Source organism: Dasypus novemcinctus, chromosome 11 (genome assembly GCF_030445035.2).
Source record: "Dasypus novemcinctus isolate mDasNov1 chromosome 11, mDasNov1.1.hap2, whole genome shotgun sequence".
Classification (NCBI taxonomy): Eukaryota; Metazoa; Chordata; class Mammalia; order Cingulata; family Dasypodidae; genus Dasypus; species Dasypus novemcinctus.
In genome coordinates, this window is record NC_080683.1 from 56,396,477 (window position 1) to 56,424,363 (window position 27,887).

The 27,887-nt window shown below is 36.5% G+C and overlaps 1 protein-coding gene and 1 pseudogene across 7 annotated transcripts in view; both read left to right on the top strand.

Moving 5' to 3' along the window:
- Positions 1–27,887, top strand: part of DOP1A (DOP1 leucine zipper like protein A) — a 138,696-nt gene that overhangs the window by 82,474 nt on the left and 28,335 nt on the right. For all 7 annotated transcript variants that reach the window (XR_011650087.1, XR_011650088.1, XR_011650089.1 and 4 more), the window contains 8 exons: positions 3,128–3,402; positions 4,528–4,680; positions 5,751–5,851; positions 7,273–7,532; positions 9,237–11,226; positions 12,738–12,849; positions 12,952–13,134; positions 24,270–24,395. Coding sequence is in view for 4 of the 7 variants with exons in the window: in XM_058307086.2 (XP_058163069.1) it covers positions 3,128–3,402; positions 4,528–4,680; positions 5,751–5,851; positions 7,273–7,532; positions 9,237–11,226; positions 12,738–12,849; positions 12,952–13,134; positions 24,270–24,395 (3,200 nt within the window). In the remaining 3 variants the exon portion in view is untranslated. The remainder of the gene's footprint in view (positions 1–3,127; positions 3,403–4,527; positions 4,681–5,750; positions 5,852–7,272; positions 7,533–9,236; positions 11,227–12,737; positions 12,850–12,951; positions 13,135–24,269; positions 24,396–27,887) is intronic.
- Positions 14,811–16,724, top strand: LOC139440057 (transmembrane 7 superfamily member 3-like; annotated as a pseudogene).

The following is a 27,887-nucleotide window of genomic DNA, read 5'->3' on the forward strand; positions in this document are numbered from 1 at the left end:
TTGAGTTTATCCTGCTTGGGGTTTGTTGGGCTTCTTGGATATGTATATTCTTGGCTTTCATTAAATTTGGTAAGTTTTCTGCCTATATTTCTTTGAATAGTTCCTCCCTCCCTCTACTTTCTCCTTCTTGGACCCTGTATTATTCAGTCCAAGGGGTGCTGATGCAAAATACCAGAAAGGGTATTTATTTGGGGCAGGAGCTTACAGATACCAGGCCATAAAGCATAAGTTACTTCCCTTACCAAAGTCTATTTCCACGTGTTGAAGCAAGATGGCTGCCAACGTCTATGAGGATTCAGGCTTCCTGGGTTCCTCCCTTCCTTAGGCTTCTTTTTCCTGGGTTCAGGGTTTCTCTTTTCCTGGGGCTTGCTTCTTTTTCCTCTGTGAGCTTACTTTCCAGGACTCCAGCTTAAGGCTTCAGCATCAAACTCCAACATCAAAACTCAAACATTAAAAGCCCTCCAGCTCTGTCTTTTGCCATGCCTTTTATCTGGTGGGTGGGGACTCAGTGCCCTACTGGCACAAGAGATTTACCTGATTGCTTAATCAAGTAAACCTCTGAATCCAATATAATCTAATATGCCCCGAGGAAAAGATCAGTTTACAAACATAATCCAATATTTCCTTTTTAGAATTTATCACTAATATTAAACTGTTACATACCCTCATAATTCATATTTTGGTATGATTAATATTGTTTCATATGTCTCTTAAACTCTGCTTTTTTTCTTATTTTTCTTTTTAATTTTTGCTCCTCCACCTGAATCACATTAGCTGTCTTATCGCAAAAATTATTGAATCTTTCTTCTGCCAGTTCCAGTCTGCTGTTGTAACCCTCTATGAAATTTTTCATTTCAGATATGTGGCTTTCAGCTCAATAATTCCATCTGCTTCCTTTTAAAATCTGGCTCTTTATTGAAAATTCTCATATGTATTTCTTTCCTTGTATCTTTTAGTTATCTCTCTGTGTTTTCATTTATTTCCTTGAGCATATTGAAGATCATTTTTTTAATGTCTTTGTCTGGTATGTCCACAGCCTGGTCCTCTTCATTGATGGTTTCTGGATTTTGCTGTTATTTCCTATTTCTTTGTCTTATAATCTTTTCTAACTATACATTTTAATATTTTGAAGTTATCTCAGAATTTAGTCCCTGAACTCTCTTGTCCTTAAATTTGTATTGAGCTAGTGAAATGACAGAGATTTTCTTGAGTGTAGGAGCTAACAAAAAATAAACAAACCAAAGCAAACAGCACCTTTCACAGTCTTTGAGAATTGGCTTTGCTGTGGCTGGAGGTCTTCCTATCAATAAGATCAGCTTGAAATTAATGGGAAGGACAGGGTCGTCTCTGTCTTATCTACACCTGTTGGAGCTGAGGAACCTGCCTCTTTCCTTAAGCTTACTTGTAGCCCCAGGAATTCTCCTATTTACAGTTTACGGAGTTTGAATGCCCCCCCCCCTCTCCAATACACTCCCTTTCAAATAGACTTTCACTTCCTCTTTCGGTGCTCTTGTGTGACAATGCAAATAGTCCTTTGCCCCCAGGCTGCTTAGAGTTAATAGTTTCTTCTAATACTTTAGCTGTCTGCAAGCTGCTCTTCTGCCTTCAGGATAGATTAAGGGGGTGGGGAAGTCCAAGTCTGAGACAAATGTCCTGGTTCAGTCTTCCAGACTTGACAAGATAGATTGGCACTGACATGCAGGCATCCCAGTCTGTACATAAGGGTTACTCTGCTCCCTCTGAGCAGGGCCAGGGACCCAAACTGGGAGTACAGGCTGGTTCCACACTGTGCTAGGGAGGGGCTGGGGGAGAGGACAGCAGGGACACCAGGAGCTTCTACTATTCCTTTTGAAGTTTCCTTGATTAAGCACTTGCTCAGTTACTGCAGCCCTCTTACTCTTTTCTGCAGATTGCAGAATGGTGCTGTTTTTAAGATTCCTCTGCTGCTCTTTTCTAAGGAGGGTTAGAACAATGTCAGACCTCAGAGCTGGCTCCCAGAGATCTGAAATAGCTGATCAAAATCAGACCTCACATTCCTGGAGTTAGAGTACCTACCCTGGCACCAGCATTCTTCCTGTCCCCACTGCTGGCTGCCAGGAAACTGGGGGAAGAAGTATGATAACTACTTTAAGGAAGGTGAAATTCACTGGTATTTACTACAATTTACCAGCCTCTTCCTTCAGTTCTTTCCTGGTTTGCTGCACAGTGTTCTATTAGATTCCAAAGTTCCAAAATAATTGATTCAGACCATTTCTGCCAGTTCAATAGTTGTTCTGGTGGTTGTACTGATTCCTGAAGCTTCTTCCTTTGCCATCCTCCCACAATTATTTCCAAGTATTATTTCTTGAAACTTTTGTTTCATATTCACTTCTATGTGTATTGGGTTCCAATTTAAGTACTGTTTATTTCTTACTCTAGTGCACAGTCAAAAAGTTTAGCAAACCCTCCTTATGCTATCTTCTTTTCTTCCTCTGGCACTATTTCCTACGTATCTAGAAACTTCCTCCCTTCCTCTTCCTTCAAGATAGCTTTGCAAATTAAATCTATTCCCTAATTTCTTCTCTGACCTCCTTCCTTGAAGTTACTTCTCAGGTTTTGAATTGTATTAGACCATTGTTCTTCTCTTCTGGAATTTATATATATTATATGTATCTTGCAAAGTTGTTTCTTTTTGTAGAAATGACATTACATCTGTGTTAGGTTGAGGCCTTCATGGTAGTATTATATTTTATTACTTTGCATCTCCCACTCCCAACCCTGGCGCTGTGCCTTGGGTGTAGTAGTTGCTCAATAAATGTCTGTTGAATGGATTTAATAAATGACTTCCTCACTTATCAGTTGCGTAAGTACCACATAATGTTTTCTGATTAATACACGGTTTTGCAGGACATCAAAGTAGATTGCATGTCTTGGGATAAGAAAAACACATATTCCAAAAATAAAAGTTTATGAAATTCATGTTACTGCTTTATTTTCATAAGGCTTTAGAAACCATGATTTTGTTAACAGATGATAGCTTAAAGGTATTGAGTAGAGTTGCTTTGTTTTTTGAAATCAGCTTTTAAGTTAGAGGATGTGTGAAATGTTTAGTGTAATGAACTCTGTTTACTTCCATCTTTTGTTTCAGACTATGAACAGGTACAACCTCCACTGTGGCTCCAAACTCTGATGAATGCCTGCAGACAAGCGAGTGATTTCAGTGTTCAGAGTGTTGCTATTTCACTAGTCATGGACCTGGTGGGATTGACTCAATCTGTGGCCATGGTCACTGGGGAAAATATCAACAGTATAGAGCCTGCACAACCCTTAAGTCCAAACCAGGGAAGAGTAGCCGTTGTTATTAGACCCCCCCTCACCCAAGGAAATCTGAGATATATAGCTGAGAAGACTGAATTTTTCAAGGTAAATACCAAGAAATACATATATGACTAATACAGTCTCTGCATGTATCATACTTGACTTAGTAAAGCTTAACATTGATTTTAAAGGTGATAATCAGGTTTAATTAAACTCCTGCCAACATCACACCACGTGGAAAAAGATGCCACATTTATTATATAATGCTTTGCTCATCTTGTCCCCATTTTTGTAAGGGACAAAAGTTATGGATGGGGTAAGAAAGCTAAGTATAAGGGCAACAAAGTCATAGAGGAAATAATTTCAGCTAAAGAAGAGGAAAGCTTATTTATGAAGTGGAAGTCATTTCCAGATAAAGTGGTTGTGATACTTTGGCTAGTCATTTAGTAAAACCCTACCTATCCAAAACTTCTAGGAAAAGTTTTTCTGATTGTCCAGATTGTGGTGTATGATGCCATTCAGGAAAAAATGCAATCTTTGATTAGTATCTCAATGGTACAGATGGTTTTCTCTACCTAGAGAAATCATTAAATATTTGGATTGTATTACATCTTAAGCAGATAGATTAAAGTTTTTCACATAAGCAAAAAAATTTAATCTGGTTTCATGTCATTGTGAACCTTCTTCCTGCTAGGTTACAGTTGGTTTTTATAATGTGGTGAACCTTAAAACTTGCTACATTTTTTATTAATGCTGCCTTAAATCATCTAGTGCTATATTAACAGATGTCACTCTTCAATGCATATGACTTTTATGAAAATGTTGATTATATTTGGACTGAATTATATTTCACTCTGAAATATATAATTTTAATATAAATTGCATTCAATGTGAGATTAGTATCCTCTTAAGGATAATGTATTCAAGCATCACTTTACTGAACATGACTAAAATATCAAAATGGAGTTTTATCTGGTCCCTGCAGAAAGCACAAGTCTGATATTTAAGATAAATATTATTATGACAATCATAAAAACTTTTAAAGAGCCTGGGAAAGCAGAAACTAGGCAGATGGAAGGCTGCTCTTTTAAATCTCACACCAGTGGCTTAAGTGAGTATTAGAGACCTTCCAGGTCTGTCAGTCTGAGCATTTGTACCTAATATGAAAGGCTTGTTAAATAAATTTTTATGTGTACTTTAACACTGTCATCTGTATATTTTTTTCTATAGCATGTAGCTTTAACATTGTGGGACCAGCTGGGAGATGGGACACCTCAGCACCACCAGAAGAGTGTTGAACTGTTTTATCAATTACATAACTTGGTTCCTTCTTCTAGCATCTGTGAGGATGTTATAAGTCAGCAGTTAACCCAAAAAGATAAGGTAAAGTCTTCCCTTCATAACCTGTACCAAATTATACCAAAAGGTAAATTAAGGAAATTCTTTAGTATAAAAATTATTACTGCTATCATTTAAATGAGAGAAAATATAGAAATAAAATTCCAAGTAAATTGATCTTAATCTCTATAAAATCTGTCCTCTTCTTTCCAAAGGAAAATTCTTTACAAAAACATCAAGCATTCCAAAATCAAATGTTCGGTTTATTTCCTGATTTAGGATACCAGTTATGGATAGTGGTGATTAAAGCTCTTACTGGTCCAAATTCTTGGACCATGTAAATAAGAATCAGCAGCCTCAACTATGACTCTGGTGGATCCTTTAGCTAATATATATGAAATAAAATAATGCATGTGAAAATTACTTTTGTAAACTTTAATCCACACTTAGTGGCAATGCTCCAAAATGTGTTCATCAGTTGCAATGAATGTACATCACTAATGAAGGATGTTGTCAGTGTGGGAAAATGTGGGCGGTGTGGGGAGGAGGGCATATGGAAATCTATATTTTTTATGTTACATTTGTATAATCTAAGTATCTTTAAAAATTTTTTAATTTATAAATTTTTTGTAGTTTGTAAAAATTACTTTTTTTACCAATATGAGAGATTATATTAGTTGCCTTATAATATCCAAAATGAGGATTTATGTACAATTTCCGGGAGCAAAAATAAATTTTACAGCCCAATAAAATCAATTTTGACAACTAAATGTTAATGTTAAAATAAGAAGGAAAGCACTTCCTAGATTCAAGATACCACAACCTATGTTTTTGCTATTTTAATCCCTAGTTATACAATAATCTAGTAGATTGACTATGTAAAGTCTAAACTGAATAGTAATTATCTGATTGGATAAGGTGATACTCCAGATTTAATATTCTGTATATATTTAAGTATTTGTGCATTTCTACTTTCATAAAAATATAAAGTTGATTGCAGTGTGTATTTGAGTACTGTGAACATAATATCCTGTCCTAAATTGTTACTTTGATTTCGCTAAAATCACTTAATATTTTCAAGGGAGAATAATTTAATCTCCCATATTCCTCCTCAGAAAATAAGAATGGAAGCACATGCAAAGTTTGCAGTTCTTTGGCATCTAACAAGGGATCTCCATATAAATAAGTCTTCGTCTTTTGCACGTTCCTTTGACAGGTAAGTTACTGTGTTTACTTTACATTTTATACTCAGATTTTACAGTCAGATATTGAATTTTTTTTCCTTGATCTGCTATTGAACCCTGTGGTAGTTTGGTGGGATTTAGAAGACAGCAATTTACAAATTTTAGAGAGAATTTATTTTTAAAAACCTGAGCTTTATTAAAATATATGATATTTTCTTTTATTCACCAGATTTTTTCTTTCCAGCCCTGGAGCACCCAGGGACCCTTCCCTTCTTTGGACAGCTAACTTTATTCATTGAGTCCCACTATTCTAGGTGCCAGGTATGCAGAAATTAGATATAGCCTTCCTGAATCTAAATTCAAGTTCAGTACAATTACAAATAAAAAGTATATAATGTATTTCTCTAGCAATTACTGAGTCTTCTGTTTGAACTGGACTTATTATCTACTACAGCTGAGCATAACACTGACAAACCCCCCTTCCATGGATTCAAAGAATATTTAGTTGCCTTAGAGTGGTTTTGCTATGTTTCTAGACTACTTAAATGACTCATACCCCAGATACCAGAGTTGCAATAAAAAGGAGCTGACCTTTATAGGTGTATTCATACATTAGTATAAGATAGCAGTCTCACCAGCAGTTTTCAAAGAGGTGGCCACAAATCAAATTTGTTTAAATGGTAGAATCAGATTCTGCTCTGCTGGTCATTATTTCAGCTGGTGCTTTTCAAACAGCATTACCATGTTTAAATTATCTGCTTTTGAACCATATAGTAAAACCCTACATGTGCAAGATCCTGGGCTAGGTACTTTCCAAACACCGTCTCTAATTTGAGAATCACCCTGCAATCACTTCTCTCATTTTACAAGTGAGGTACTGGCAGCCCAGAGAAGTTAAGTAAGTTGCCCAAGACCACGTAAGAGGTAAAATAGAACAGCCCTGATGTGAGTCTTGAGTTTTCTGATTTCAAACCATACACTGATACCTTTCACAGAAGGTTATTCCTTGAATTCAAGCATATAGCTTTGTCATGAAGAGAAAAGGAGCAGAGGAGTATGGACCAGCATGTACTATTAACTTGCAACACCTTCAGTATTTGGTGATATGAACAGAAATATGTTGCTAAAACAAGACTTGTTAAAATGTGCTTTTTTCCTATTGTTTAATATTTATATTATAAAAGTAATGCATACTTGTGAAATTTCAAAAACACAGATATTTAGGAAAAGTTGAAAGGACTGTTTTCTCCTTTCTCATTGTATTTACTGAGACTGTAATAATTGAGATTACAAAAATGCTGTTGTCAAAAATTATCCTGAATTATAATTACTTAAAAATAGTTCATTCAAAATAAGAAACACAACATATGTTAATTTTATTTTAAGAAAAGTAGGGCTTTATAATTAAAGTAGGTGTTTTATATTTTGTCTTAATGTTTGTTGTTTATTGTAGGTCACTATTCATCATGTTAGACAGCCTTAGCAGTCTAGATGGTTCTACCAGCTCTGTGGGACAAGCTTGGCTGAACCAAGTCCTCCAAAGACATGATATTGCAAGAGTTCTGGAACCATTGCTATTGCTCCTGCTTCATCCAAAAACTCAGAGGGTTTCAGTGCAACGTGTACAAGCAGAGCGTTATTGGAATAAGGCCCCCTGTTATCCAGGAGAGGAGAGTGGCAAGCATTTTGTGCAAAATTTTGCCTGTGGCAATGGTGAATATCACATGGAAATATAGTTTTATTTGGAATTAAGTTATTAAAATGATTGAGTGATGAACACAAGAGTGATTGGCAAAAAATATATTTTTTAAAAAGTTATTGGCAGGAGAATTGAATGTGAGATTTTCCCCATAGACTTATTTTTTCCCCTCTTAACTAGTCATGTCCATATGGTCCATATCAGAATATACTTCATCAAAGACTATCTTAGAGAATTTGGATCTCTTATTAGTTGATTCTATCAGATCAACTATATCAACTATTTATCAGCACTAGTCAAAGGCATTTTTCGATTTTGATGAAAATACCTTTAGAACTTATTTAGCAATCCTTATCCTGCAAGTCTCTGTAAATACTGGGAGTTTATATTAAGCCTCTGATACATAGTTTATATTAATGTGTCTTTTTCCTCATCTGTAAAATGGGAATAATAATATCTACCTCTCAGGGTTTTGTTATGAACATTAAGTAGAATCATGTTTGTGACACTCATAGTGCTGTGATTAGCATATCATGCTTGATAAATATTCACTGTTACTAAGTTCCTACTTTCCAACTGTCAAGTGATGCCTTCTATAACAGAAATAATTGTCCCTTTTATTGCATTAGTTTATATTATATTTTAAGGAAAAAAGACTCTGACATACCACTTTCATATCTCTTGGCAAATAATCCTCTGAGATCAGTAATTAAAAGGTTATTTTACCAGTGAGGGAGCTGACGCTTAGAAGGCTGAGGCTTTTTCAGAATTCCACAGCTTGGCAAGTGGTGAAGCCAGAACTAAATCTTCATGCTCCTACTCCATCTTTAATGTTTTTCTATAGCACCCTGGTTCATCTATCTAGCTTCCTTTCTACTGCTTCCCCTTAATCTTCTAAGAACATGTTCTATCCTATTCATTTGCCAGAACTTCTTTGTGTTAGTGTTTCTCTTGCCGTTGTCCCTACCTGTCTGTTGAATTCTCACCTCCCTCTGAGATTAATCTTAGACCCCACCTTTATTGTCATGATGTTTTCTCTGAAATCCATAGCATTTATTTTGCACCACTCATATGGCACCATGCTTTCTTCCTTTTCTGAAATAATACATCAACATAATAGTTGCTCCCCCGAAAATATAGAAATGAGTAAGATGTTCTTGGGGTCCACTACTAATATTAAACTTCTTAAAGAGTCTCAGTGATGTCTCTTCTCTGCTCTCACCTTTTATTATTTCCTGGTTTAGGATCTTACACATATTAGGTAATTCATAAATACATCCACTGTATTTATACGCTGACTACATTCTAAGCTTTATTTAAATTTTTAAAAACAGCATAATTAAATGAAAGGAGAAAAAGACTAAAATTCTGAGTTGCAGTACAAAGGATGTCTTATTTTAGGGGGTAAGATGAAAATTTTTATATTTTTTAATGTTGACTGATGTTCTGTCCAATTAAATTGAATACTAGTCCATTTATTATTGAACTGTCTTTAAATTCCAATTCTATTAAAATAAACTATTAAATTACAATTAATAGCCATCTACCTAATTTTTTGACTTGAAATGTCTGAAATAATGATTAATAAGTAATTTTAATAGGAAAAACTAGATAAGACTAATGTTTAATAATCTTGACTTTCTACATTTCTATATTTCAATGATTTTATTTAATACATTTTGTATTTTTCCTCCTTTATGATTTTTCACATATGCCAGTAAGCCAAGTACAACACATTGCATCGAAAGGGAATGGTGAAAAGCTGCTTACTGTAGATGAAGTGGAGAACTTCAGCCTTACTGTTAACCCATTAAGTGACAGACTTTCCCTTCTAAGTACCAGCAGTGAGACAATTCCAATGGTTGTAGCTGATTTTGATCTTCCAGACCAACAGATAGAAATACTTCAGAGTTCTGACTCTGGATGTTCACAGTCCTCTGCTGGGGACAACTTGAGTTATGAAGTGGATGCTGAAAATATGAATGTCCAAGAGGATTCTCAAATACCAAAGGCAAGTTCTCCAGATGAAGTTGTTCAGCAGGTAGTGTTTGACCTCATATGTAAAGTCGTAAGTGGCCTCAAAGCAGAATCTGCATCAGTTACATCTCAAATAGAAATTGAACCTATGACTTCAAAGTGCAGTGGTTTAGCTCTGAGTGAGGAGGTGATTAAAAATGAAGATCAGTGCATTCAGAAGAGTCAAAGTGATATGCTGAGTAATGAAAGTTCTCTGTTTTTGCCTGTGTCTACAGAGGAAGACAGTGAGCACATGCCAAATGGAATCTCCAGAAATAGCTCTTCACCTTGTATTTCAGGAACCATGCAAATTCTCCAGGACCCATCTGTTGCTTCCACAGAAACTAAATCTAGACAGAGGAGTCATAGTAGTATTCAATTTAGCTTCAAGGAAAAGTTACCAGAAAAAATCTCAGAGAAAGAAACCATTGTTAAGGAGTCAGGTAAACAACCAGGAGCAAAACCCAAAGTAAAACTTGCCAGAAAAAAGGAGGATGACAAGAAAAAAACTTCAAATGAAAAACTCAAACAAACCAGTGTATTCTTCAGTGATGGTCTAGATTTAGAGAATTGGTATAGCTGTGGAGAGGGAGAAATTTCTGAAATTGAAAGTGACATAGGTTCTCCAGGATCACGGAAATCTCCCAATTTCAACATCCATCCTCTCAATCAACATGTGCTCCTCTATCTTCAGTTGTATGATTCATCAAGAACTCTGTATGCTTTCTCTGCTATCAAAGCCATCTTGAAAACTAATCCTACTGCTTTTGTAAATGCCATTTCAACCACTAGTGTGAATAATGCTTACACCCCTCAGTTGTCTCTGCTTCAGAATCTGTTGGCCAGACACCGGATTTCTGTTATGGGTAAAGACTTTTATAGTCACATTCCAGTGGACTCTAATCATAACTTTCGGAGTTCTATGTACATAGAAATCCTTATTTCCCTCTGCTTATATTATATGCGTAGTCATTACCCAACTCACGTCAAGGTCACTGCAAAAGATTTAATAGGCAATCGAAACATGCAGATGATGAGCATAGAAATTTTGACACTCCTTTTTACTGAGTTGGCAAAAGTAATAGAAAGTTCAGCAAAGGGTTTCCCTAGTTTTATCTCTGATATGTTATCTAAGTGCAAAGTTCAGAAAGTGATTCTTCACTGTTTGCTGTCATCTATCTTTAGTGCACAGAAATGGCATAGTGAAAAAATAGCAGGTAAGAACATGGTTGCTGTGGAAGAAGGTTTCTCAGAGGATAGCCTTATCAATTTCTCAGAGGATGAATTTGACAATGGCAGCACTCTCCAGTCACAACTTCTTAAAGTGCTTCAGAGGCTGATTGTTCTAGAACATCGGGTAATGACAATCCCCGAAGAGAATGAAACAGGTTTTGATTTTGTTGTATCTGACCTGGAACACATCAATCCCCATCAGCCCATGACTTCACTTCAGTATTTGCATGCTCAACCTATCACATGTCAGGGCATGTTCCTCTGTGCAGTGATACGAGCTTTACATCAACATTGTGCTTGTAAAATGCACCCACAGTGGATTGGTTTAATCACATCTACTCTGCCTTACATGGGAAAAGTTCTACAGAGAGTAGTTGTTTCTGTGACATTACAGCTATGCAGAAATATGGACAATCTAATTCAGCAGTACAAATATGAAACAGGATTCTCTGATTGTAGGTAAGTGGTGATTTTCTTTATTATCATTGACATTTTTCACAAGTATGCTTAAACTTCTGGAAGGTGACTCACAATTTGATTACAAAAGTCATGGTTCCACATAGGTTACAGACAGTGTGTCATTTTCATGAAAAAATTCCACTTGAGGTAGAGCATCGGTTTAACAATCAAGCATGAAAAAGAGAAGGATATTTAAACAGGCTTTTTTCTCCCAGTGGTTGAATTAATTGATAAGCCTCTTGACTTGGCCAGCAGAAGTAATAGAAATCTAAACAAGGAGTTTCCATGGTTTTGTCTCTGCTTTGTCTCTGCTGGTATTATCACCAGAGTACAAATAAATCTCAGGCTGAAATAAATTTAAATTTACAAAGAATTTTTTTCCCATTTTATTTTATTTCTTGTTTGTCATTTTCATGGTTTGCTGGTGAATTCTATCTGTATCCCAGACCATCTTCAAAATTAGGCCCTAAAAAATTAGCTGAATGTTTAGTATATGGCTAGTGTCTGTTTTTTCTCCAGTATAACCTCAGCTACTTCATGTAAAAAATGAGAAAACTGCTTGAATTATATAATATAGTATATCAGTCAGCCAAAGGGGTGCTGATACAAAATAGCAGAAGTCTGTTGGCTTTCATAAAGGGTATTTGTTTGGGATAGGAGCTTACAAATACCAGGCCATAAAACATAAGTTACTTCCCTCACCAAAGTCTATTTCCACATGTTGGAACAAGATGGCTGCTGATGTCTGCCAGGATTCAGGCTTCCTGGGTTCCTGTCTTCCCAGGTCTTGCTTCTCTCTGGGCTTAGGTCCTCTGTTTTCTCCACAAGGTCAGCTGTAAACTATCAGGCAAACGGCTCTGTCTCTCTCCCCAGGGTTTCTGCCATGTCTAAGGAGCCACCTCTATTCCTCTGTGTTCTCCCAGCTCAGGTCCTTTCTTCCTGTGGTTTGCTTCTCTTTCCTCTGTGTGCTTACTTCCTGGGGCTCCAGCTCAAGACTCCAGCATCAAACTCCAAATCAAAACTCCAACATCAAAATCCCTCCAACTCTGTCCTTTGCCATGCCTTTTATCTGTGATTCCCTACCCCTTGGTGCGTGGTGACTCAACACCCTACTGATGAGGCCCAGTCAAAGCCCTAATCATAAATTAATCATGCCCGGATACAGACCAGTTATCAAACATAATCCAGTATTTCTTTTTGGAATTCATAATTGTATCAAAGTGCTACATATAGAGACCTACCACTTCCCATTTGCTAGAAATTTACTGGCTATATTTGTCCAGATTGTATAGAATTCTTTAACTAAAATGAACCTTAGTACATTCAGCCCAGTTCCCTTATTTTCTAGATTAGGAAATAAAAGCCCCTGGTTTATTCTTTTAGTTATTTATTTGTCTAATATTTGTTGAGCACCTATTGTGTGCCTGGTACATGTTGGATATTTATCAGTGAAAAAATACAAATTTTCTTTTTCATGGAACTTTTGTTCACATGAACACATTTTCTTTCAGGCCTCTGTGGATGGCATCAATTATCCCACCAGATATGATTCTTACCCTTTTGGAAGGCATCACAGCCATTATCCATTACTGTTTGTTGGATCCAACTACACAGTATCACCAAGTAAGACTGCACAGATACTTGATTCCTTTATAAGAACTTACAAATAAGTCCCCATTTATAAACCTCAGTAAGTGATATGTTTCTTCCCCTTGACTTTAATAGCTTTTGGTCAATGTAGACCAAAAACACTTACTTGAAGCACGTAGTGGAATCCTCTCAATCCTTCATATGATCATGTCCTCTGTGACACTGCTTTGGAGCATACTACATCAGGCTGATTCTACAGAAAAGATGGTGGTTGCTGCAGCTGCATCTGTTACTACTATTAATCTTGGAGCCACAAAGGTTAGAAAATTCACAATCTGTAGAGCTCAAAAGTCTGTACAAGGGCATAGTGGGTGTAGCTCAGTGGTTGAGTACTTGCTTCGCATGTATGAGGTCCTCGGTTCAATTCCCAGTATCTCCTGAATAAAAAAAATTCTATAGAAGGACTTTCCCAGAGATTATGTTCAGAATTTGTGAATAATTTGAATAGTATTTATGGCACTCTGCAAGACTTAAGCAATTAATTATTTAAAAATGTAACAGTTTTATTGCTATATGGTTAACACAAAATCTACCCTTTTAAAGTATACAGTTCAGCTTATTTAGTAACTTTACAGAGTTGTGAATCTATCACCATAATCCAATTTTAGACTTGTTCATCATCTCAAAAAGACCACTTGTGCCCAATTTCATTTCTTCCCTGTTCTCATCCCTAGCCTCAATCAGCCACTAATCTATTTTCTCTATATATAGATTTACTTTTTCTGGACATTTCATGTAAATGGAGTTGTAAAATATGTGCTTGACATTTTAACCTACAAAGCCCTCATGGAAAACAACTCAGCAATATGTATAGAAAGCTTTAGAAGTTTCATATTCCTCTCTCTCTCTTTTTTTTCCCCCTGGGATGAGGGGGCAACTCAGACCCCATATTACTCTCATCAGCCAGTCTGCCCCTTTCTCCTTGTCTTCTTGAATAAAACCTTTAAATATGGTTGGAATCTCCAATTAAGTAAAATTTAGAGTTTTAGTGTCCAGTTGGGCATCCTGCTGATGCCCTGCTTGACTTTGCATGTGGTGACGGAGAATATTTGGTTCCTGCCAACCAGACCCATAGAAATCCCTTTAAATAAAATACCTACCAAGAGCTAAAAGCACCAGAAATTTCCAGGACAATGGCTTCGGAGTAGGCAAGCAGGGCTCAACTCTCTCACAAAAACAATAGAAATTGGGTCAAAAACTGTTCGAGGGACCTGCTTTGGGGGTCAGCAGAACAGGGTGGTGCTGTGCTACCCCAGGAGGGTGAGGGACAGAGAAAAAAACAACCCCACAGTGGCTGGGAAAGCCACTCATCCCCAACCTCAAGGCATGCAGCCTGGATAAAACCCTGGCCCACTACAATCAACTGAGAGGGGAACAGACGTCTTCCTCCCTGGGAGGTGGGAATGTACGGCAGAGGGCAGAGTGGTTTTACCTTAGTGAATTTGGCCAGCAAAGTGGGCTTTGAATCTCGGCTCTGGCCAGACCAGAAAAAAACAAGCGGAAGTTGAAACACCTCTGTGAAAAGGTTTGCCAGTGAGCACCATCTGCTGGCCAGCTGGAAAACTGCAAGGAGAAAAATGGATTTTAGGTCTCTCTTAACCTGAACTGGGAGAAAATCTGTGCCCCACTGGTGAGTCTCTGGCATGATTTTGAATAACTTGATAACTTAAGCTGAGCAAATTTAAAGACTCAGAATAAGTTGAACCAAAAATCAAAGAAGAGCCATGAAAAAAAAGCAAGAGAGAGAAATTGGCTATCAGGGTACATTCACCAGTACATTCAGATGCCTAGACAGCAGCAAAAAAATTACAAATCACCCTAGGGAACAGGAAGAGATGGCACAGCAAAAGAAACAAACTGAATATCCAGACAAGTTATAGAATTTAAGACACCTAATCAATGAAAATCACAAATCTTTTGAATCATTTCAAACAATGGAAGGGAAGTATCACAAAAGAGGTAAAACATATTGAGAAGACACTGGGTGAGCATAAAGAAAAATTTGAAAGCCTGCAAAGAAAAGTAATATGGGAATGAAAGATCAAATGGAAAAGATTAAAAATACATTAGAAGCACATGACAGATTTGAACTGGTGAAAAACAGTCAGTAATATCAACATCTGAACTTGAAAAGACAGAAGAATAGAAAGAGAAAAGAATGAAAAAAATGGAATGGGATCTCAGGGCATTGAATGACAATACAACATCCACAAACATACATGTTCTTGGTGTCCCAGAAGGAGAAGAGAATGAATGGAAAGGGGGAAAAGAAAGAATATATGAGGAGATAATAACTGAAAACTTCCCAACCTTCATGAAAGACCAGTATTCAAGAAATACAATGTACCCCAAACAGAATAAATCCAAATAAACCAACTCCAAGATACCTACTATTCAGAATGATAATTATCAAAGAGAGGATTCTGAAAGCAGCAAGAGAGAAAGCAAGGCATCACGTACAAGGGAAACTTGTTCATTGCCACTAGACCAGCCCCACAAGAGATGCTCAAGAGAGTTCTACAGGTAGACAGGAAAAGACCAATAGACAATGGAAGGAAGAAATAAAGATCTCCAGTGAGGGTAAAAGCATGAGTAAATACAAATATCCTCTCCCTGGAGTCTGTAATTTGGAGTTTGATTTAGATATTGATGCCAACATTTATCTGGAATATAATTTCTTCGAAGCAATTATCAAATTTGCCCCAGCAAACCTGGGTTTTACAAGATAGGACTTGCACCACAAGAGACTGATGTTCAGTTTTGTTGGTTGACCTTACAGGCACAGACCCTCTGCCATGTGATGTTGGGATGACATAGAACTCTAGGTAGAAGTTGCAGTATGATGTCTATCAGTATTTTCTGCCTGAGAATGATCACACTAACAAGGTCTTACTGATGCATCTATAGAGGATGGCTGAGGTGTCTCAGGTGAAGGCCAGTGCCATCAAGGTGGTTACTCTGACAGCTAGCGATAAGACCAACATTTACTTCTTACTGCGGGGTCAAGGTATAATTTATTCTGTTCTTGTTTGGGACCCATTGCTGAATACATCTGCTGCTTATGTTCCTGTTCATGCAAATGCTTGCACCTTTAAGGCAATGGAGGGTAATTGATCTTCTCTGGAAAGAGTATCCACCAAGGTGTTCTTTACTTTTTTTTTTTTTTTTTTTGCTCTGCTTTGTCTCTTCTTTTGATTTTTCAGACACAGATTCTAGAAAACAGAATTATTCTTCATAGGTTTTATCTTCATGGGAGTCATCTTTTATGTATTGATTACAAGACCAACACCTATTAAGTATGATGTTCATCTGATTCTAAAGCTATAGCTGGAAGCATTAGTGGAATTTTCTTGGTGGTGCTTTGGAATCCTCATGCTCTGCATGCCATATGTGGGACTAGTGCTGGGCCTTCTAATCACATCTGTGACTTTCTTCACTCCACTGGGAAACCTGAAGGTTTTTCATGATGATGGTGTTTTCTGGATGACCTTCTCTTGTATAACTGTTATCATTCCAATAGTTTCATGGGCGGCCTAAGAATATTGAACATATGACTTATGGAAATATTGACTCCTTTTAGTTGGTTTTGGCCATAGACAGTTAAATGTACACAAGCCCTTCCTACATCACTTTGAATGTACCCAAGAGATCACTCAACACATTTCTGCAGAGCTTTCACAAATGCACCTTTTCAAATTAATGACTTTATTATCCTGGCAGCAGGGGCAATGTTGGCTTTTACATTACAGATTTGAAGAAAAATAGGTCGAATGGTTTACCTTACAGATTTGAAGAAAAAGAGGTTGAGTAGTTTTCCCTCCTGTATTAGTCAGCCAAAGGGGTGCTGATGCAAAATACCAGAAATTGGTTGGTTTTTTAAAGGGTATTTATTTGGGGTAGATGCTTACAGATACCAGGCCATAAGGCATAAGTTACTTCCCTCACCAAAGTCTTATTTTCATGTGTTGGAGCAAGATGGCTGCCGACAGCTGCAAGGGTTCAGGCTTCCTGGCTTCCTCCCTTCCAGGTCTTGCTTCTCTCTGGGTTCAAGGTTCCTACCTTCGCAGGGCTTGCATCTTCCTGGGCTCAGGGTTCCTTTCTTCCTAGGACTGGCTTCTCTTTCCTCTGTGAGCCTACTTCCTGAGGCTCCAGCTTAAGGCTTCAGCATCAAACTCCAACATCAAAACTCCAACATCAAAAGCCCCCAAACTCTGTCTTTTGCCATACCTTTTATCTGTGAGTCCCTACCTATCAAGGGGTGGGGACTCAATGCCCTAATGACATGGCCCAGTCAAAGCCCTAATCATAACTTAATCATGCCCATGTTCAGACCAGATTACAAACATAATCCAAAATCTATTTTTGGAATTCATAACTATGTCAAACTGCTAAACTCCACCCTCTGAATTCCAAAAAGACTTTACAATATTCAAATAAACTTTAAATCAGTAACAGTGCAAGTACTAAATCATATCACAATCAATTTAAAGAAATACAGTTTGTCTTGGGGCAAAGTCCTGTCTTCTACAGACCTCTGAAACTTACAAAACAATTTATCTGTTTCCAATACACAAATTGACAGACAAAGGATAAATATTTTCATTACAATAAGGAGAAATTGGGAGGGAAACATGTGTCAAGGGTCCTCTGCAGTTCAGTAAACCTGCAGGGCATCCTCCATTCAATTTCAGTCTGAGAGTCATTCTTAAGATGATGGTTTCTTCTCCTTGGTGCCTTATGGGAACCCACCCTTTCAACATGCTTGCCCAATGGCCATTTTCTCGGTTCCATCCTCATCAAGTATCTGGGTGTTGACCAAGCTCCAGACCTCACCCTCCAAGAGGGTTGGGGTGATTGCCACACATCACACAATCTTTGGGTTAAGAGTCTTAACCCTCTTAGCACAGTGATGTGAAGACAACATTCCCCCTAAACTTTGGCATACAGGCTCACCCTCTCAGAGCAATGAGTTGACCACCTGGCCTTCCCTAACTTTGGGAAATAATGTCCTAATGAAGTGACCCAATCAAAGCCCTAATCATAACTTAATCATGCCCAGGTTCAGGCCATTTTACAAATATAATCCAGTATCTATTTTTGGAATTCATAAATATGTCAAACTGCTGCACCTCCCTATCCATACCAGTTTTGGAAGTGAGAAAGAGAGAAAGCGCAGAGTAACAAACATCCTGGACCCTAGCTACCATGTTCCCCCATCGAGAGAGAGGCTCTATGGCCAATTAACTCAGATTAGTGGGTGACCCGTCCCACGGGCCAATCGAACCAAGACCTGAAAAAGGGAGTGGGAATTGGGGGGACAAGAGACGAGAAGAATGGAGACAAGACAGGATTCTGATCAAGTTTATTGAGGGTTGAGCATCAGACTTTATATTGAGGGTAGAATACATGGCAGGGTGTGATTGGCATGCAAGGCAGGTTTCCATAAAAGGCGATGAAAAGTTGCTAGGCTGCTTGTCATAGGTTATTCATCTTCGCGCCAATTGTGACCCTGGAGTAGTACTGCGCAGGCGCGACGCTTTTTGCCCAGGAGATTATAGTGGAAGAACAACAAGGAAGAGGACGAAGAGAGGGACGGTCGCCATGTTGACAGGCATGGTCTCTCCGTTAATAAGGCGGGCGGTTTGCCGCACGCACGCTCGCTGAGATCCCCTGTGGTCCATTACCATGGCTCCCTACAAGTGGGCTCTTTGAGAAAAAACAGCCAGCTGGAGATAGAATGCCCCTACTTCTCTAGACGATAATGGGCATAGTCATTGTGATCTCAGAGTACAACCTGAGCATTGTCTCTGCTGTGGTAGAGATTACTGTTTTCAGTAGTCACTGGTACAAGTCTAATGAAAGGACAGGTTTATATATCTGTGATTTGCACAAGGTAATGGTCTCTATTACTACATGGTAATGGCATATAAGGGAAATTGTGTGTGTGTGAGAGAGAGAAATAACCAAATGGTAGGGAAATTTTTTTCCTTATTTCCAAATACTTGAGAAACTATCTTTTGGTTTACAAATATATGATCAACTTATTCTATTTAAATAGATTTTTCAAAACATTAAAAATAATATTATAAATCTCCTGCAAAAAATAAAAATATATGAGCCATCTGTATGCTGTCTACAAGAGACTCACCTCAGCTATAGGAAAAACCAAGTTGAAAGTGGAAGGTTGGAAAAAGATACTCCATACAAATAGTAACCAAAAAAGAGCTGGAGTAGAAATACTAATATTGGACAAAATAGATTTTAAATGCAAAAGTGTTATAAGCAATAAAGAAAGTCATTATATAATAAGAGGGACAATTCATGAAGAAGAAATATACTAAATAAGAAAGTCATTATGTAATAATTAAAGGGGCAATTCATGAGAAAGAAATAACTATACTAAATATCATGTACCTAACCTGAGTGCCCAAGATATATAAGGCACCCTGGCAAAACTGAAGGAAGAAATAGACATCTCTACAATAACAATTGGAGATGTCAATAATCACTTTCAGCATTGGATAGAACATCTAGACAGAAGATAATGAATAAAGAGATAAATGAATAAATGCATGAATAAAGAGATAAATGAGCTAAACCTAACACATTTATAGAGAATTACTCCCCAAAACAGCAGGATATAAAATTCTTCTCAACTGTTATGGATCCTTTTCCAGGATACACCATATTTTGGGTCACAAGACAGGTTTCAGTAAATTTTAAAAGATTGAAATTATACAAAACAAGGAAGTGGATTTGGCCCAACGGATAAGGCATCCACCTACCACATGGGAGGTCCAAGGTTCAAACCCAGGGCCTCCTGACCCATTTGATGAGCTGGCCTACGTGCAGTGCTGTGCACGCAAGGAGTGCTGTGCCACACAGGGGTGTCCCCCATGTAGGGGAGCCCCACATGCAAAGAATGCACCCCAAAAGGATAGCCACCCAGTGCAAAAAAAGTGCAGCCTGACCAGGAATGGCACCACACACACAGAGCACTGACACAGCTAGATGATGCAACAACAACAACAGAAAAACGAGACACAGATTCTGGGTGCCGCTGACAAGAATCCAAGTGGATGCAGAGGAGCACACAGCAAATGGACAGTGAGCAGACAACTGGGGGAGGGGGGGAGTTGCAGAAGAAATAAAAAATAAATTAGAAAATTATACAAAACACTTTCTCTTATCATAACAGAAGTAGCTGGAAATCAATAACAGATAGAGGGAAGTGGATTTGGCTTAGCGGGTAGAGCGTCCACCTACCATATGGAGGGTCCAGGGTCCACGTGCAGTGCTGATGCACAGGAGTGCCATGCCATGCAGGGCACTGCCATGCAGGGGTGTCCCCCACATAGGAAGGCCCCACATGCTAGGAGTGCGCCCTGCAAGGAGAGCCACCCCACACACACCACACAAAAAAGTGCAGCCTGCCCAGGAGTGGTGCCACACACAGGGAGAGCTGATGCAGCAAGATGATGCAACAACAACAAAAAATAACAGATGGAAAAAAGGAAAATTCACAATTATATGGAGATTAAACATACTATTAAATAATCAGTGGGTCAAAAAGGAAATTGCACGAGAATTCATTAAATATCTTGAGACAAATTAAAACAACACAACATATCAAAACCTATGTATACCACAAAGGCAGTGCTGAGATTGAAACTTATAGCCTTCAATTGCTTACATTAAAAAAAAGAAAGAGCTAATATTGAAGAACTAACTACACATGTGGAGGAACTAGGAAAAAAAAACAAACCAGCAAACTAATCCTAAACCAAGCCAAAGGAAAAAAACAACAAAGACCAGAGCAAAAATAAATGAAATTAAGAACAAAAAACAATGGACAGAATCAGCAAAACCAAAAGTTGGTTCATTGAGAAGATTAACAAAATCAACAAACCCTTAGCTAGAATGACTAAGTAAAAAGAAAATGTAAATAAATAAAACCAGAAATGAGAGTGGGGACATTACTCCTGATCCCACAGAAATAGTAGAAGATCAAAAGTGGATACTGAACCTCATATTTTTTAATGTAATATTTTTTTTTAAATGAATAAATAAAATTTTTTTTAAAAAGTGGATACTGTGGGTAACTGTGTGCCAAAAAAACTAGACAATGTAGGTGAGATGGGCAAATTCCTAGAAATATATGAACTTGTACGCTGACCCTAGAAGACTTCAACAGAAAAATCACAAGTAAAGAGATTAAAATAGTCATCAAAAACCTCCCAAAGATGAAAAGCCCAGGACCTGATCCCTTCACAGGTAAATTCTACCAATCATTCAAAGATGACCTAATAGAAGTCTTGCTCAAACTCTTCCAGAAAAAGGAAAAAATACTTCCAAACTCACTCTATAAACATCATCCTAATATGAAAAAAGAAAATTACAGACCAGTATCTCTCATGAATATACATGCAGAAATCATCAACAAATATTTGCAAACCAAATCCAAAGTGCATTTAAGAATTATCCACTACAATCAAGTGGGTTTTATCCCAGGTATACAAGCGTTTTTCAATACAAGAAAATCGATTAGTATAATAAACCTCATTGGTAAATTGAAGAAGAAAAATCACATGTTCCTCTCAATTGATGCAGAAAAGGCATTTGACAATATATAGCATCCTTTCCTTACAAGAACACTCCAAAAGATAGGAATAGAAGAAAGTTTTCTAAATATGGTGAGCTGCATATATGATAAACCTACAGCTAGCATTGTACTCAATGATGAAAGACTGAAAGCTTTCCCACTGAGATCAAGAACAAGACAAGGATGCCTACTGTCACCACAGTTATTCAATATTGTACGAGAAGTTCTAGTTAGAGCAATCAGATTATTATAGAAATAAAAGGCACCAAATAGGAAAGGAAAATTAAAACTTTCACTGTTCACTAAGGGTATGATTCTATATCTAGAAAATCTAAAAAATCCACAACAAAGCTACTAGAACTTATAGACAGTGTCAGCAAAGTGGCAGGATGCAAGATTAGTGTGCAAAATTTAGCTTTTCTATACAATGCTAATGAGCAATCTGAGGAGAAAATCAGAGAAATCCATTTATAATAGTGACTAAAAGAATCAAATATTTAGTAATAAACTTAACCAAGGACATAAAGAGCCTGTATTTAGAAAACTACAAAACATTGCTAAAAGAAACCGAACAAGATTTAAACAAATGGAAGGGCATTCTGTGTTCATGGACTGAAAGACTAAATATTGTTAAGATGTCAATTCTACCCAAACTGATTTACAGAGTCAATGAAATCCTAATAAAATCCCAACAGCCTTTTTTGTAGAAATCAAAAAGCCAATAATCAAATTTATTTGGGAGGGTAAGGGGACCTGAGTAGCCAAAAATGTCTGAAAAAAGAAAAATGAAGTTGGAGGACTCTCACTTCCTGACTTTAAAGATATGGAAAGAAGTTTTAGTCTTGACTATAGGTTTTGCTTTTTTGGTTGTTTTTTTGTTTTGTTTTGTTTTGTTTACAGTGTGATAGCTTAAATAGTTCATTTTTCAAACATATTTTTTAAATTTTATTGCCTTAAAGTATGTTACTTAGCTACAATGGTAAAGGTAGCACGGTACTGGCATAAAGATAGACAGATTGACCAATGGAACTGAATTGAGAACTCAGAAATAGATCCTCACATCTTCAGTCAAGTAAAATTTGACAAGGCTGTCAAGCCCACCCAGTGGCCAGAACCGTCTATTTGACAATTGGTGCTGGGAGAACTGGATATCCATATCCAAAAGAAAGGAGCACCTCTATCTCAAACCTTATACAAAAAATTAACTCAAAATGGATGAAAGACATATATATAAAAACTAGAATCATAAAACTCCTAGAAGAAAATATAGGAAAACATTTTTGAGATCTTGTGGTAGGCATTGTTTTCTTAAACCTTACGCCAAAGCACTAGCAAAGAAACAGGAGATAAATGGGACCTTCTCACACTTAAACACTTTGTACTTCAAAGGACTTTGTGAAGAAAGTGAAAAGGCAGCCTACTCAAAGGGAGAAAATACGTGGAGAACACATACCTGATAAAGGCTTAATATCCCTGTTATATAAAGAGATAATATAACCCAACAATAAAAAGGCAAATGACCCAATAATAAAAAGACAACCCAATTAAAAAATGGGCCAAAGGCTTGAATAGACATTTTTCCAAAGAGGAAATAAAAATGCCAAAAACACATGAAAAATTGTTCAGCATCAACAGCTATTAGGGAGATGTAGGGCAATAGGAGAACATTTTCTCTTGAATGATAACAAATATATAATACTAATACAGGGTGTTAATAATTGGGTGGGTTGGGGGGAAAATACACCAAATATAAGATATGGGCTATTGATAGTCGTAATATTTTGACAATGTTTTTTCACAGTTTGTAACACATGTTTTATAACCCAACGGTGGTGGGAAGATGTATGGGAGCATTGTATGATATGCATGTTTGTTTTATAAATTCACAAATTTTACGATATATTTATTGGTGTATGTTTGTGTATGAATGATAGACTTTGATAAAATTTTTATTTTAAAAGAAGTTTCACAGTCTTTGACCTAGTTGAATACTTTAGCAGTGAATTCTAAGGTACTCAAAATTATGCAAAATGTATGTACAAAGGGTTCATTGTAGCATTATTTAATGGCAAAGAAAGAGAGTAAACAATAAGAAATTGGTTAAATAAAATATCCTGAAGTACATTATGTAATCATTAATAATCATTGTTTTGAAGAATTCTTGCAGGATAGGAAAATATACTCACAAGTTTAGTGAATTGGGGAGGTTATATAATTGAACAAATATCACATTCTCAATTATGTAAAAAAATTTTTTTTTGTTAGAAAAAGTCTTAGGTCATCTCTTTGTACATATTGATTCTTTTAGACTGATATGATTAATGGTTGTTGGTTTCTTTTAAATTTCCTTCCTTATACTCTTTGATATCTTCCAAATTTACTGCTTTATATTTTGAGGAAAATGACAGACTATCCAAAATTGTGTTATATCTTTTCAGGTTATTAAATTGGTATCCCTCAATTATCTAGTCTTATTTCTAGACCTCACTTTTCAGATCTCTGGGAGTCATATATTAATCTTTCTTTTACCACATGTCTACTCACCATATTGAGTAGACACGTGCTTCTGGCTAATTAGTAGTTGTCATTTTATAGAGTTTTTTTCCCCTTTTAAAATTAAAAGATTGCTTCTCTCAGTAGGATTAAAATTTCCTCTACTAACTATTATGTAGGTGGCAAATCACATAAGTATTATATTTCAGTAAAAACTGAAAATGCAGTCCAGTTAATAATATTTCATACTTTTTTTAAAAAAGTTTCACTGTCATTTGCTTAATTTAAACTCTTTTAGAACTTGAGACAGCAGATCCTTGAATTATTGGGCCCCATCTCAATGAATCATGGTGTTCACTTTATGGCTGCCATTGCCTTCGTGTGGAATGAAAGAAGACAGAACAAAACCACCAACAGGACAAGGGTAAGTATTTAACCACTTGGTAAAACTTCTGTTTTCTCATTTGGTAAGCATTTGGTGAGTACAGGCTAATGTTCAATTTCCATTTGTTGTAGTGGGGCTTGATGGGAATGAGGTGGAATAGGCATAGGAAAACAACAGACGTTAGTCTACAGGTTTAAATAATGACATTTCATAAATTGATAAAAATTTTGAGATCAAGTATAAAAGGTATTATTTTATGTGAAAGAAGTATGAAATAATAAGTATGTAATTGTTTTAGATAGAAATTATATGGTACAGTTTATTTTTAAAATGCTAATCATTAAGGGTGCAAAGATACGGAAAGAAGTTTTAGTCTTGATTAGTTCTTCTTTACAGTGTGATAGCTTAAATAATTCATATTTCAAACTAATTCAGATATTTTTAGAATTTTATTGTATTAAAGTATTTATAACAAAAATTTTCATTTTTTAGTGTATAATTCAGTGTCAATTACATTCACAATGTTTTGCAATCATCACCATTTAGTATGATGTTAGCTAGGATTTTATCATAAATGCCTTTTATATGTTGAGAGAGTTTCCTTCTATTCCTAGTTTTCTGGGCATTTTTATCATGAAAGAATGTTTGATTTTGTGAAAGGCCTTTCCAGTATCAATTAAGCTGATCATTTTGTTTTTTCCCTTCATTTCTGTTACTGTGATATATTACACTGATTGATTTTCTTACATTGACTGCCCTTTCATTACTGGGATAAATCTCATTTAGTCATGGTATATAATCCTTTAAATATGCCCTTTGATACAGTATGCTACTATGTTATTGAAGATTTTTGCATCTGTTTTCATATGAGATATTGGCCTGTCATTTTTTCTTGTGATATCTTATTTGGCTTTAGTATCAGGGTAACACTGGCTTCATAGAATGAGTGAAGAGGTGTTTCTTCCTTTACTTTTTTTTGAAAGAGTTTTATAAGGATTGATGTTAATTTCTTCTTAAATGTTTGGTAGAATTTCCCAGTGAAGCCATTTGGTCTTGGATTTTTCTTTGTTTGGAAGTTTTTGATTACTGATTCAATTTCTTTACTTGAGAAGTCTCTATTGAGATTTTCTATTTAAGTCAGTTCAGGTAATTTGTGGGTTTCTAGGGATTTGTGCATTTCATCTAGATTATCTAACTTGGTATACAATTGTTCATAATATTCTCTTATAATCCTTTTATTTCTATGAGGTCAGTAATAATATCCTTTCTGATTTCAGTTATTTGCATCTTCTCATTTTCTAGCTAAAGGTTTTTTCAAAGAACTTAACTTTTTGTTTTGTTGATTCTTCATTGTTTTTCTATTCTCTATTTAATTTATCTCCACTCTGTTTTTTCCTTCCTTATGCTAGATTTGGGTTTTCTTTTCTCTTCTTTTTCTAATTCTCAAAGAATAAAATTAGGTTATTGGTTTTAACCATCATTTCCTCTGCTACTGCCCTTTTGTATGTTTAGTTGGCTTTTCTTTGCAGTGAACCATTTTGATTCCCTTCTCATTTCCTTTGTGTATATATGTAATGATATTTTCTATGTGGTTATGATGGCAATTACACTTAAAATCCTAAATTTATAAAAATCTCATTGAATTGATAAATATGCACAAACTCTTCTATAACACTCTACCTCTCTACTTTATCTTGTCATAGATTATCTCTTTATTCATTGTGTGATAAAATACATTTGTAATTAATTTTTATACATTGGTATTTTAAATCATGTAGGAATTAACAAGGGGGGGTTACAAACCAAAGGTACACTAATATTGGATTTTTTATTTGCCCATGTAGTTACCTATACTAGAAATCTTTATTTCTTCATACAGTTTTGAGTTTCTGTGGAGTGTCTTTTCATTTTAACTTGAATGGCTCACATTACCATTTTTTGTAGGGTAGGTCTATTTGTAACAAACCCCCTCAGTTTTTATTTTTCTGAGACTGTCTTAATTTCTCCCTCATTTTTGAAGGACAGTTTTGCGGGGTATAGAATTCTTGGTTGATAGGCTTTTTCTTTCAACACTTTAAGGATGTCATCCCATTGCTTTCTGGTTTCCATAAGTTCTAATGAGAATTCTGCTGTTCATCTTATTATGGATCATTTTATGTGAAGAGTAGCTTCTTTCTTGCAGCTTTCAAAATTCTCTTTGTCTTTTGACAGTTTGATTATAATGTGTTTTGGTATGCATCTCTTTGGGTTTATGCAACTTAGACCTTCGCACCTTGGATACAGATTCATGCCTTTCATTAAATTTGTGAAGATTGTCATTATTTCTTCAAAATTCTTTCTGCCTCTTTATATATCTTCTCCTTCTCAGACACCCATTATGCATTTGTTGATACACTGGGTGCTGTCCCACAAGTCCCTTGGGCTCTTTACTTTTCTCCATTCTTTTTTCTTTCCACTCCTCAAACTGAATAATTTCAGTTGTCCTATCTTCAAGTTCACTCATTCTTTCATCATATGCCTGCCCAAGTCTGCTGTTGCATACCTCCAGTGAAATTGTCATGTCAGTTATTGTATTTTTCAATTCCAGAATTTCTGTTTATTTTCTTTTTATAATTCTATCTCCTTTTTGATATTAACATTTTGTTCATATATTGTTTTCCTGATTTATTTTTGTTCTTTATCCATGTTTTCTTTTGATTCTTTGAGCATATTTAAGACAGTTGTTTCATTCTTTGTCTATCAAGTTCAGCATTGGGGATTCCTCTGGGATGGTTTCTCTCACTTTATTTTGTTTCTTTGAATGGACTATCCTTTTTTGTTTCTTTGTATGTCTTTTGATGTCAGTTGAATTCTGGACATTTGAATATTATAGTGTGATGACTCTGGAAATCAGATTCTCCTCCTCCAGGGTGTGCTGGTTTTTTAAAAATTATTATTATTATTATTGTGGAAGGTTGTAGTAGTTCATTTCTTTAATGAGTTTTTCAAACTAGATAGACTGTATCCCTTATCATGTGTGGTCACCAAAGTCACTGTTCTTTAGCTCATTTTCAGCTAGCATTTTTTTTAGGAGGTACTGGGTAGTGAACCCAGGACCTCGTATATGGGAAGCAGGTGCTCAACTACTGAGCTACATCCACAACCCAATGAGAGTTGGTTTCTTCATTTGTTTGCTTGTTTGTTTTTAACTGTACATTTGTTGATTTTTTTATTCCCCCTCGCAGCTTGCTTGCTGTCTGCTCTCTCTGCGTCCATTTGCTGTGCATTCTTCTGTGTATCTGTATTTTTATTTTTTATTTATTCCCCCTCCCTTGCAGCTTGCTTGTTGTCTGCTTTCTGTGTCTATTCACTGCGTGCTGTTTTGTGTTTTCTTACCTTTCTCCCTTTTTGTTGTGTCACCTGGCTGAGTCGGCTCTCCGCAGCACTTGTGGGCCAGCAGCACTCTGTGGTACTTGCGGGCTGGACAGCACTCTGCAGCATGCAGGCAAGCCTGCCTTCGCAAGGAGGCCCCAGAACGTGAATCCGGTAGAC